Raw genomic sequence first — 12,686 nt, forward strand, 5'->3', positions numbered from 1 at the left:
ACCCCTCCCATGCTACGTCTTGTAACGACTTAGTAACCGCGTACTTGGCGACGCTCGGAAATCTACAAAATGTCTGCCACAAGTAGATCAGTGAAAAAACCTGCAAATGTAAGCTTGATTTTACTGTTCCTAATGCAAAGCCGATTTAATCAGTTTGTGATTTGTATGTGAAACTAGCAGAGGACTGGTTTTTCTTGTTATTTTTTGCAGATTTTGGAAAAGAAAATCCACAAAAATCCAAAGTATGAACATATCGCTGCAACCGTTGACACGGGTACGTGAAGGATTCAAGATTGAAATGTCAATTTTTTCGATTCTCAGAATCTCATTTTCAAAAATATTAACTTCACAATTTTTGTATTTAAATCTTTTGATAGGAGCCAGCGTTTCTAAATATATGCAGAAAATCGAAGAAGTACGGAAAAGTAAGTTTCTATAATCCGATTAACGACCACATGAAATATACAATATACAGTGTTGCCTAGTACCCTAGGTGGTTTCATTAATGATTTAACGTAACATTCAAAGGTACATCTGGGACGAGCAAATCACAAGGCGTCCTAAAAATAAATTGCAGTTAAATTAATCTCAAGCATTTTAGTTTCCCAAATTTAATTAAAATAGTCTAAGGCCCGGTTCAGACGCTGATCTTTTCATGAGCCGAACCTAATTCCTTGAATTAAGTACATGAAAAGATCGGCGTCTGAATCAAATTAGAACGGCTATTTCAATTTGGAACGGCTCACCCGTTCTTCCCGCCTGGCTTGGCCGAGAATTCGTGTGCCAATCCTAATTCATAAATTATTATAATGTATTTTGCCAGCAGTGTACCTCAATTATTGGAACTGTATTAGGAACGGCCTTGGAACGGCCAAAAAGTATGGCGTCTGAATCAAGAGGCGTACTTTTGTCAATTTGGGTCAGTCTAAATTTGATTTGAGTTCGGCTCATGAAAAGTATGGCGTCTGAACCGGGCCTAAGTGATCTATGCATGACTTACATGTATTATATCAATCCATGATCTCCATGCATATCAAATGGAAAAGGTTCCTTGTTAATGCTGTGAAGTGCTCGAGTCGTGCAATTCAAATGTTTATTATGGTTGGTAAAAGTTACAAGTGAATGCATTTTTAAGTCCAGTGGTAAATATTTAGAGGGGCTTATTGTCAGTGAGTTTTCTTAGTTCCTTTCCAAATTTGAGGTCAGCTGGGTTTTTTGGAAGGTGGATAAGGTGGGTGGGTTATTGAAAGCTCCAAATAAAATTCTCTTAGCCAATATTGATAAAAAGAGAAAGATTTGCTACTATAATAAAATATTACAGTTATCTACAATATGGTACTGCAACATTAAGTAATTTGTTTTTTCATACCTTACTTGTACAGATTACAAATACAGAAAAGATGAGATCTTCAAGAGGATGAAGGTTTCAACTTTAGTCCAACTGGTATGTAATTTTTTGCGATAATTTTATAATTTCTGTCACCTGTTCAATTTCAGTTTTTTACTGTATCTGTACAATGTAATCCTGATTTCTCAAACAATTGGTTTTTGAACCTTTGGACAACAAAAACCAAAAGTGCTTCCCTTGGATTTGTCTCCCTCACTTGAACACTGTAATATAACTCCCGTTTTCTTAAACTCCTGATCTTACGAACCAATTTGCTTTTTCTTGGAGGCACAAACAACAACAACAACAATCTTTATTTGTGCCCAGAAAAGTAACAATAAATAAATACAAGCAAGAGGGAAAATTTACAATAAAAAAAGAGCACAGCCACTTAGAAATAGCTAAGGCTAATTGAGCTAAGTGGCTGAAAATGGAAGGTGCAGTGGCCTAATGGTTAGTTCACTGGACTCTGGATCAAATGGTCTGGGGTTCAAACCCTGGCTGGGGCTCAGTCAGGGCCGTACCTAGCGGGGGACAGAGGGGTCAGGGGGGGGGGGCAGTTGCCCCTGCCAGGAAAACTTGCGCTTGCAGACAAAAAACCCTAGGTACAGCCCTGGCTCTGCATTTTGTGTTTTGTGGCAAGACACTTAACTCTCACAGAGCCTCTCTTCACCTTGGTGTATAAATGGGTACTGGGAATTGAATGCTGGGGAGTAACCCTACAATGGACTAGCATCCCATCCAGGGGGAGGGGGAGTACAGATACCCTAGTCAATGCTACGCCATGGAAACGGGGATAAGCCCCAACCTGATGGGCTACTAGGCTCCAACGCAGTCTTTTTGCCTTAGAGGAACGAGAAATTGAGATTCCACTGTATCGGATTTATAAAAATGCTAACTGATTATTGATTCCTTAGTTTTTCCTTGTTACGCAAGAGTGTTTCATTTTTTTAAAGATCCTTCAAGTTGCTGAGGCTGTTAGTTTGGAGCAAGAAAGGAGTAGTTTATCAACTGCTGGAGGTTTGTACTTTAATCCATTTTGTTGTTTTTTTCATGTGAGGTTAACTCTGTTAAAGGAGCTATGTCACAGGATTTCACAAAATTTTGGTCTAAACTGAACATCTGAAATAAGTGGTAGGCAACTAAACCCATTAACTTTGAACATCTAAAGGACGATATAACCTTAATTTGCGGATTGAAGTCAAACTTTGGCCATAAATATTGATTTTCTTGAAAATAGGGGTGTAATGATACATCGAACTATTGATGCATCGCGATTGGGAGTGCTCCGATAGCGATGCATCGATTGCAATTTCAACTATCGATAACAATCGCAATAGTGTCACCCCAATAGTCACCCCTACTTGAAAATGCGCGGAAACAACTTGAAAACGTTAGCCAAACTTTTTCAAGTTGCAATCCAATTCCATCCTAGCCATGCATCCACAGCCAAACACGCTTGTAAACAGTTTCAGTGCTGTAATATAGCAATAGTTAATAAGCAATAGTAAAAAGTCTAGAAAAGGACTCATATTAAGAGTATTTCTACTGTAAGTATGATAAAAGGGTACCATTTTCCCATGGAAAGTAAATCTTTCAGGTTAAGAATCAATGTTAAAATTGTGCGACGTTTTGACCACTCTTCAGTTTAGCTTGATAACGACCGAAGAGCGGTTGAAACGTTGCGCAATTTTACTGTTGATTCTTATTCTTCAGTGTTTTAAAAAACCCTTACTGATAAAGTAAATCGATGATTAAGGTTGCTGTCAAAAAATGGTACTGGTATATAAAAAGTTAAAGGACTTGGAACTTAGGGGGGCACTGCCTCATACTTTCTTGGAAGTTCACCGGTTGGCTTTCATTCCAATCTCTAATATGCCCAGTTCCTAGGGTGTTTAGGTGTCTGACTTGTATTGTGTTGGGCACCCAGGATAACTGAAAAGTAGGTGGGCCCGTGTGATAAAACACCAATTGACGTAATAAACAAAGGATTCAAAGGATGCTTGTCTTCTCTGCAAAGGAGAGTGCTTTGACAGTTTTGCTGTATAAGGCATTAGCACTCATAAGATGTTCTGTAATTTACTCTTTGTTACAGGTGAAAGTGTGATGTCAGATGAAACACTCACAGCTGAAGACAAGGACACCTCTGCAGAGGGTGAGGGAGTTCCCGCCCTGAATCTTGAAGATGACGAGGCACGGCCAGATTCAACAGCAAGAAGTACTGCACGATCCACACTAGAGAGGTAACAAGTGTAAATTTAGCTTAGGGCCTAGTGCCCCACTGTGGTCAATCAGGCCAGAGCTTATCCTGGTTTCCATAGCATCAAGGAATTAGGAGTACTTCTTCTTCTCCCTGGGTGGGTTGCTAGTCCATTGCACCCATTTATACTCCGCGGTGGAGAGGGCACTATGAGAGTTAGATTTCTTGCCTTAGAACATGTTGCAGTGACCGTGGCTTAGGCTCGACCCCGGACCTGAGGTCGAGTGTGCTAACCATTAGGCCACCATGGTTCATAACACACACACTTATAACACCTCCTTTACAGAATGCTGCTTTGCAAAATCCTTTGAGTCCCTATTTGCTTCATGCTAACCAGAGTTAACTGCTGGACTTCCCCCACCCTGGGTAAAGGTTTGCTCCAGGTAAGTGCTTAAACTAAAGGGATGACTTAACTTTTACCTTTTTTGACATTAAAGGGACACTGTCACTGGGATTTTTCTGCTTTTCAGTAAAAGGTACTAAAATTGACGAAAAAATCTCGCTTGTACACAAAATGTGCCTAGAACATCAAGATGAAGATGTAAAGTAAATTGTTGTTGAAGGAGGTGGGGAGCCGTTATTAGTTTTTAGCTGTTTTTCCAGGTCACAAGGGCAGAACTTAAAAAAGTCAGCCTAACCTTTTCAAGTTGAGATCTAAAGTTCTTGATGCCATCACAATAATATCACTTGTTTTTAGCTTCAGTACACTTGCATGTTGTTTTTTTTTTTTTAAAAACTGGACCACGATTCATAGGTTTCCATACGTCTTTAAGCTATTGAGTTTTTGAAGTGGGGCTCGTGACAGTGTCCCTTTAAGGGATGGCCTCCCCCCCCCCTGGGGGGCCTCCAGGTTTTGTCCATGGTAGGAAGTCCCAGGCTGCTTAGCCACTTAGGCTTGAAAATAGACTTTACCTTTGCCATTTTAATATTCACCAAATATTTTTCTCATTACCCTGAGCATTTTAAATACTGGTTCTAATTGTTCTTTAGTCTAATACATGGTGTTGGAGAGGTTGACATCCAAGACAAGGATGAAAAAGATGGTAGAGACACCAGTTACAACGAAGAGCAGTCATTGGTTCCAGAAGTCGAGTCGCTACCTTACCTTTTGCTTGACGTCAGAGAGGAGGATGCATACAAACAATGTCATATAATAGGGGGTGAGTATTCTTCAGGTACTTTACTCTTACATGCATTGATATATCTATGGAAATGCATGTACTCCTTTGAAGAACTATTTTAAAAGAGTTAATCACAGTGTCAATACTAGGAACAGATTTTCCTCTATCGAACTGCTGAAAATGATGCTAGAGTTTGGCTGTCGTATTTTTTTGTTTTTAGGAGCCTCCGTTTTTAACAGTTTATCGTCGGACATGAGAAATCTGAACTCTAGGCTTCTATTTAAACAAAAAGTTAAAGAACATTTTTATTTGTAATTTTTATGCATAAGCTTTTATATGTTTTTGACCATTGTAGTTTTAACATTTTTAAACTTACTATTTTTACCTTTTTAAATTTTTAAAATCTTACAAGACCTAAGATAACAGTACTCTCAAGAACTGATGGGTTAATCCTGTTAAAAATATTCGTTTATTATTATTATTATTTATTATTATTATTATGCACCCCTATGCATCCCACCCCTCCCTTTCCCCGATGTTGGAAGTTATAAGGTTTGAAGTACCATGCATTTTGCCCCCCTCCCCCCTTCCATGTTTATTTTGCCCTTCCCCCCCCCCCTTAACCCATTGGCGCCTGTGTCGCCTGCCCTTTACGATTTTCTTAAGAATTTGTACAAAGTCTATGTGTTTTTGCGAGCTCCAAAATGATGCGCGGAGGTGAATAAAAATTTATCGCTGTCTTGTAATTTGGTTTGGGATCAATTTATATGGCTGAGAATCTCTTTTAGTCATAAATTGGTATTTCAACATGTCTAGTTTAAAATATAAGTTTACTTCAGAAACTAATTGTTTGTCTGAATTTGCTGCGCATATGGTTTATTTTTTCCACTCGTGCGTTTGCGTTCAATGCCGTAAAATAGCCAGGTATTTAGGGGTGGGTGCATGCGTAAAACCTTCAGGCGTCAATGGGTTAATTGAGTTGTTAAGCATTTCTGTCAAGAGTTAACAAGAGTTTATTTCTGGCATCTGATCTCCTGTTTCAAAACAAACCGAGCTTCAGCCAATAGTAAGCATATTAGTCATGACTGACCAATTTTTTGTTTCATTTTATTTACAGCACTAAGTTATCCATCTGCAATGCTGTCAAGGTCATACAACTATTTTACCAAGGAAATACTTACATTTGTATCCTTCAACGTTATACACTCCCCATGGATTATATCTTGTACGTGTTAGTTGTTACCCTGGTTTAACACACTGGACTTCAAACAGACCTGGTGAAAATTGGATGTATGCAATAGCAGACAAAAAGCCTTTAAAGGGCGTTTCTCCAAAATTACTTTGTTTCTTGAAAGAAACAATAACATTGTTCTCATCATGTACTTTCTTGATGAGCTTTTGGAGAAATTAACGCGAATTTTCAAAATGTGCGTTAATTTATGTGGCGTTTTTTAATGCTTTTTAAATAGTGGTGCCTTAATTTCCACAACACTAATTTACACTTTTTTTGAAAAAACCTTCTGTCCTAACCTAGAAGAAATCGAAAAACTTATCAACAGTTTTCTATATTTTGTCGTTTAAATCGATGTTTCACAAGATTTCAAGTTCCTCTCTGAAGTAACTTTAATAATCTATATCATGTTTTGTTTGCTTTATTCCAAAGTTTGTTCTTTTGTCATTACCAAAAGTGTTTTCTTTGTGCCATTCGCTTAAATTTCCGTCAGCAGGAAATATTACATCTTCATTCCCGTGAATTTTCTTTTGTTTAATGATGAACTGTTTGTTTATTATATTCCAGGTATACACGTAACAGGGACATAGCAGATAATGAACTGAAAATGTCAGAACTGGGCAACTTCGTTGTCTGTATGTAAAGAAAAAACTTTCCTAGATTAAGTCAGTAAGATTGAAAAATACTTGTAGTCTTCGAAATCTTTAGGAAAAGAAAGAATGATTCCAATAGAAAAATCGTTTCCCATATCCATGACCAAATGTATAATTTTTTTTTGTCTCTCGTGAGGAAACATCTTGTTGATTTAAATTTGAACCTGATGTAGTACATTTACCTTATTCTTACTAATTTTCGCGCGAACTCAATTTCGCGAAAATTCGGGAGCCAAATTTCGCGAGTATTAATTTTCGCGATTGCAAGAAAACTTAGAGCAAAAGTGTATTAAATTTTGCTATTTTGTCAGTGTTTTTTAGATCAGTCGTCAAAGACTAAGGAACTACTGGAAATATACAAAGGTCTGGTTCAATGTAACTACAAGGAGCCTGCAAACGGAAACTTTGGTGACTGTATACTAAAAAGGTTTTGGCCGATTTACAAGCTGAAGAAAGTGGAAATCAGAGGAAGGGGATATTTTACAAGGAGGGATAGTTGCCGTTTCAAACATTTACTAAAATTTGTTTTGTTTTGATACAAAATATGGTATTATTTTTCGCGTGTTTAAATTTCGGTTTTTTTTTGCGCGTATTAATGTTCGCGATTATTTTGAAATCGCGAAAAAAGTACTCGCGAAAATTAATAAGAATAAGGTAGATGTATAAGACTTGCAAAACGAGGAAACGGTTTCGGAAATCGTAGCGCACATGTTTAATTTCCCCAATGTTTTGGGAAGCAATGTTTCCAGCGACAATTTTTGTCTCCAACAAGCAAAATCTGCTTCTGCTACACCGCAGAAACATTCCCTGCTTCCGCGTGACATGGAACCATGGCAAAACGAGGAAACAATTTAATATGGAAACATGTCTACTCGTTTAGCGGGCCTGTAGTAGATTTAAATGTTACCGTATATCTATTTACCTTTTGTAGTTTTAGCGTATACTTCTTAACTTTCAAAAAACAAATCAACAGAAAAATAAACTAGGGAAGATAATTGTTCTTTACGATGAGGACGAGAGACTAGCGCCAGCCGCAGCAACAACATTTGTGCAGAGAGAAGTCGATAATGTGTTCATGTTATCGGGAGGTAAGATGAGTATTTTGTACTCCAACAAAGGGTCTATCTATTTCACGAGGTTCTTGTTGGAAATTGTGAGTTTGAGTTAAAAATCGAGTTGGAGTTAAAACGTCAAGGTACTATTTCTAGCCTGAAAAACACTAAACGTCAAAAGCTTTCAGGTTAGCCTAATTAACACTTTGGTCAACTCATTAGCAGTCCGTTAGCCTCTTTAGGGTTAGGGTTGTTAAGTTAGAGATAACTTTCGTATGTAGGTAAGAGTAACACTATTTAAGATTTATCGTCATTGAACTTAAAACAGAACTTTTTTAAAAAAAATAAAAACGTTTTGACTCTTACTCTTTATTTATTCTCTAACTCGAATGCGAAATTCCAGCTCAACTATGCTCAAACTCAAACTCGAACTCATAAACTTAATACACTCTCCGTCAAGATATATACGATATATACGAAAACGTTTCTCGTGCGAAAGCGCGCAAGTCCTAAGAAGACCTCTTTTTAAGCCTGTCTGTTTGCCTAGTTTTCTGAGAAACAACTTTTTTGCAGGTCTCAAAGTGCTGTGCAAGAAGTTCCCTGAAGGTCTACTTACAGGCCAAGTGCCACAATCTTGCTGGCCCACCCCTCCCCCCTCACGAAAGTCATCCGGGAAAGCAGACAGTGCAAATCGACCCAGGCCTCCACCTGCCGGTGCCGCTGATCAGAAATGGTTCTATCCAGAGGGTATCCTTTGCCAAGAACTGTTTGTAAATAGGCAAATTATTGACCGTTGAATATCGATAAACAGAATGTCAAGGCTATTTACATAAACGTTTGAGTGACTTTATTACTGTACTGTAAGATATAAAATTAAATCTAGTGAATTTCAGTGGAAAGCCTGCGAAAAATAGGTCAAGAATATTTGAATCAAAAACTTGCAACTGATGCCATTAGCGGCCGAGAGAAGTCAGTATTATATCATATATATATTTTTTATAATCAATAATTTTAGTTAAGGACAACAGGGAATGAGGTATTTGAATGAGGTATCTAAAGACGCTTGCATGCGCGCCCAAAGTCCTTATGTCAGTGGGGTTTTGTATTGCTTAGCAACGCTATAACGCTTTTGCTGTAAATCGTGGGCTCACTCAATTCAGCTGACTGTAGTGACGTTCAGTTTGCTTATTCTAGTTGATAACAGATGTTTGTGTTACGTTCTCTCTTTGACATGGATTCAGATCTGATGAAACTTGAAGGAAAACTCGACGATGAACTTCTGAGTCAGGACAGTAAGTTTTGGCACAACGCAACAAAAATATTTTAAAAAAATGTATTACATTGTACAGAATTTAATAAATGTTTGGCGGCGCAGTGACCTATTGGCCTTTTTGTGTGGCGGTTAACCGTGGAAGGCTACTGCGCATTTCCACCTCCTCGAAGGAACCCTGAAAAGCACGGACAAAAAAAAAAAAAAAAGAATTATAAAAGCCAGTGGCTCTTAAAACGTCTGTGCTTGAGCTTGTCGGGAAGCCTCCAATTTCCGCAACAAAATTGAATAAATGACGTTTAAGGATTTTAATCTCTCACATTTTGAATTCCATCACGGCTCTCATTCGAGAAAACAAAACACCACTAAGCGCAAATTACATGGCAATAGGCTTCTTTCGATATATTAAAATTTGGCTTGGTAGCGAGTAGCCTGCGAACGCTTGTCTCGGTGGAGACAAGCGACAGCCGGAAATGCGTCTGCGTTGATGTAGGAGGCCGGAGGACAAAACAAAAGAAATTTTACAAGCATGTTTATTCATTTCCTTTGTTTGTGTCCTTTAGGCCTCGCTACCAAGTGAATTTTAATATATCAAAAGAAGCCTATTGAACATTACTAGTCTCATTACATATCAAACTGTCAATCAAAACAACTCAGGCCCAGTCTCCGACAAGCTCTCTATTAATAATGTTGTTATTTTGCAGGTCGTCAAAGTTCCCGTATGTCCAGTCGGTCAGGAGTGTCATCGGCGAGCCGAGCATCAACTGCCGCCAGCACAGCCACAAGCCGCAGCAACAAACCTGTGTGGAAATAGAATTAATAAATTAACATGTACATTTTCTCCAGCACCACTCGTGTGATATAGCACGCGAAGTCCTGGGCCCCAGGGAACCTCCTTTGAACGTGACACTGCCCTAATATGGAGTCCAATTACATTAGTATTGGGCCAACATTTGGACGCATAGAGCAAAAGTCATGACTGATTTTTATTTTCAATTTCGAGTACCGGTACTGAACAGTTTCTAAACTTGCCTGCTTGCTGGTTGCGTACATGAAGTCAAAATTTTCTGAGCCCATGGTTGTCGCTGACCTGTCAGCTGAACTACAACGAGGGATGACGTCACAGTGGAGAGAAATGTTCTCTTTTTTTCAGTCATCAAGTTCCCGAGAAAGACTAAGCTCGCAGTTTTCGTCGGAGTGGTTGACGTAGCAACGTTAGGATTGCACGTGAATGTTACCAACATATTTGATTGGATAGCAAGACTTTGAAACTCTTCAAGTGCCACTAGTGTGGACTTAAACTGAGGGACCTGAGAACAAGGAAGGAGGAGCGAGAGACCACTTCCCCCTTACTTTAAATGAGATGTATTAATTCCTAGTTTAGTAACAAAATGATATCCAGTCTCGCGCATGTCTGCATTTATGCCCGCAACAGATACGCGAACCTTGAAAAATATGTAATATATTTGTATTTTTTTCATGCACTAAACTGTTTTATATTAGATACGCTCTTGGAAGCATCATATTCAACGCATTTTCTTTTACATGTAAATGCGTTTAAGGGTTCTTGACTTGGCACGGAGTGTAAGAAAATGTGAGCGTGACGGTCTCTTCATCTGTCTTGTAAATAAATGAGACTCGCTTGTGTAAAAAAATATATACCGTCTCATTTATTTGTTTGCAAATGTAAACAATTTTATAAACAATTGTTCCGTGAGGGTGCGTTGATATGAGGTTACAATTAATTAACGAGGCGCCGAGTTGGTGATAGTCATCTCATATCCAACAGACGCTAATGGAATCATTGATTCATTAAAGGGGCGAGGTCACGGTATTTTAATTAATTCCATTTATTTTCGTTAATTAAGAGCTGTAAACTTCAAATTGGTAGAGCAGAAGTCTTTAATTGGCAAAATCACGGCCACATAACAAACAAGGATGATTTTCGAGCATTGTAAACGACATTTTCATACAACTTGAGATAAACTTGAAAAAAGGCAGGCCGACGTTTTTCAAGTTTACCCGAACGCAATCCGTTTTAATCTTCTCGAATTTTGCACATCCATGTCCCTTTTTGGCCTTTCAGTGTTTCTTTTGCGTTATTCTACAGTTTTAAGCCGTTATTGTGATATTTCAGTTAATTCTATGACCAGGGGCCAGTTGTTCATAACACTATCCACCGGATAACTCGCTATCCACTGGATAAATGCTAACAAAACATACTTCGCTATCCATCGGATAGTGTTATCCACCCTTTGAGCAACAGGGGCCTGATGGTCAGTACTGAAATTGCCTAAAATTGCGTGACGTAGCCCTTTTAAATTGACGTACTGTCGTATTGCATTCTTCGCCGAATCTCTTGACCTTGGCTCTGTTAAAACTGAAAATAGCATTTGGTACACCGAACTGAGACTTACCTGTACTGGACTAGGTGTATAAAGAAGTGATGAGCAAAACAAGTGGCAGATATTCTATTGGGCGGGTTATTTCGCCGTCTCGTTTCTTCGTTGAGGTTTATGACCAATAACAGTAAATATGATTATATTCCAACTCTGCTTCGCAGAGTACAAGTAACGCGCGAAACTAGAACAAATCGGGCCGTAACCAGACCTTTTGCATAGACGTGTCAAGATCTTGCTTGGAGGTTCTGAGGGCATGCCCCCCCCCCCCCCCAGAAATTTGGTTTCCTAGAAGCTCTGAAACTCTTTCTTGAACATTTTTCGTGAGGCGTTTCTTGAAATGAAATAATCCTGTTCAACTGGGGATTATTTTCCCAATGAAACATATTTTGTTTTTAATTTTTTTTAAAATCAAGACGAGGCAAGTGTCGTACTTCTTGCCCTTGCCCTTACGGCCCTGCAAATATCTCACGTTATAACCCACCCATTAATTTTTGCGCGCGCTCATTGGACAAAAGGCATCACGTGGTACAAAATCGGGCTTTCTAGGGAAAACAACTGTCTAAAAGACTTCTAAATGCTCGCGCAAAATGGTGTAAATGACGAATTTAGACGACGCGATTTCTGTAACGAACGAAGAAATTTGTATGTACAGAGGTCGCTACGATGACTCTTGATTTGTGAGTGCGAGATATTGCCTTCTTTTACTCGTTCTAAATTTGTTAATTTTGAAAAAATGTCCTTCTTCTACTCGTTCTAAATTTGTAAAATAAAAGTAAATTCCCTTACCGTTGATTTTACGTGACTACATTCTTAATAAATTCGCCATTAACTTACGCCATTTTGCGCGAGAATTTAGACAGTTGTTTTCCCTATATAGCGCGAGTCCCTTAAAAGTAAGGAAAGCCCAAAATCGGACGACGGGTATCAGCGAATATCACTCACTCATGCCCATTACGCCAAAGTGGCATGTAGGGCAGCAACGTGCTCCCTCCACATCTGGCGGTCCCTTGCCATGAACTTGATGCCCTCCCAGGTCTTCCCCATCTCCTTTATTTCCTTCTCAACCGTCCGTCGCCATGTGATCTTTGGGCGACCTCTCTTTCGTTTCCCTTCTGGCGTCCAGTGCAGGGCGGTTTTTGCAATGGAAGTTTCCTGGCGAGCGACGTGGCCAATCCACCTCCAGCGTCTCTTCGAATTCATCAAGATGGTAGCCATTGGTTTAGTTTTACACCGTTCAAAGAGATCTTTATTTGAGATGACATTGGGCCATTGAATATACCCCGTCCGATTTGATATCTGTCCCCCGATTT

At 39.0% G+C, this 12,686-nt stretch overlaps 1 protein-coding gene across 1 annotated transcript; it reads left to right on the forward strand.

Annotated features, from left to right (window-relative positions):
- The first annotated feature begins 34 nt into the window (after nucleotides 1-34).
- LOC144629085 (centrosomal protein of 41 kDa B-like) lies at nucleotides 35-10,629 on the forward strand. The gene is made up of 12 exons (XM_078487271.1): nucleotides 35-108; nucleotides 211-274; nucleotides 378-425; nucleotides 1,383-1,444; nucleotides 2,344-2,407; nucleotides 3,483-3,630; nucleotides 4,638-4,807; nucleotides 5,886-5,953; nucleotides 7,626-7,740; nucleotides 8,278-8,451; nucleotides 8,946-8,996; nucleotides 9,679-10,629. Exons 1-12 carry the CDS (start codon nucleotides 70-72, stop codon nucleotides 9,786-9,788), a joined length of 1,113 nt encoding a protein of 370 aa, XP_078343397.1. The 5' UTR covers nucleotides 35-69; the 3' UTR covers nucleotides 9,789-10,629.
- Nucleotides 10,630-12,686: the final 2,057 nt, after the last annotated feature.

The sequence above is a fragment of the Oculina patagonica genome, chromosome 10, assembly GCF_052425735.1.
Source record: "Oculina patagonica isolate OP01 chromosome 10, crgOcupat, whole genome shotgun sequence".
NCBI classification, from domain to species: domain Eukaryota; kingdom Metazoa; phylum Cnidaria; class Anthozoa; order Scleractinia; family Oculinidae; genus Oculina; species Oculina patagonica.

What these genes read in the sequence shown, in the direction of transcription:
- LOC144629085 (XM_078487271.1), top strand. Translation starts at nt 70, where the DNA reads ATGTCTGCCACAAGTAGATCAGTGAAAAAACCTGCAAAT. An exon ending in CAGTGAAAAAACCTGCAAAT is followed by an intron (nt 109 to 210) that starts GTAAGCTTGATT and finishes TATTTTTTGCAG; the next exon opens with ATTTTGGAAAAGAAAATCCA. An exon ending in GCACGATCCACACTAGAGAG is followed by an intron (nt 3,631 to 4,637) that starts GTAACAAGTGTA and finishes ATTGTTCTTTAG; the next exon opens with TCTAATACATGGTGTTGGAG.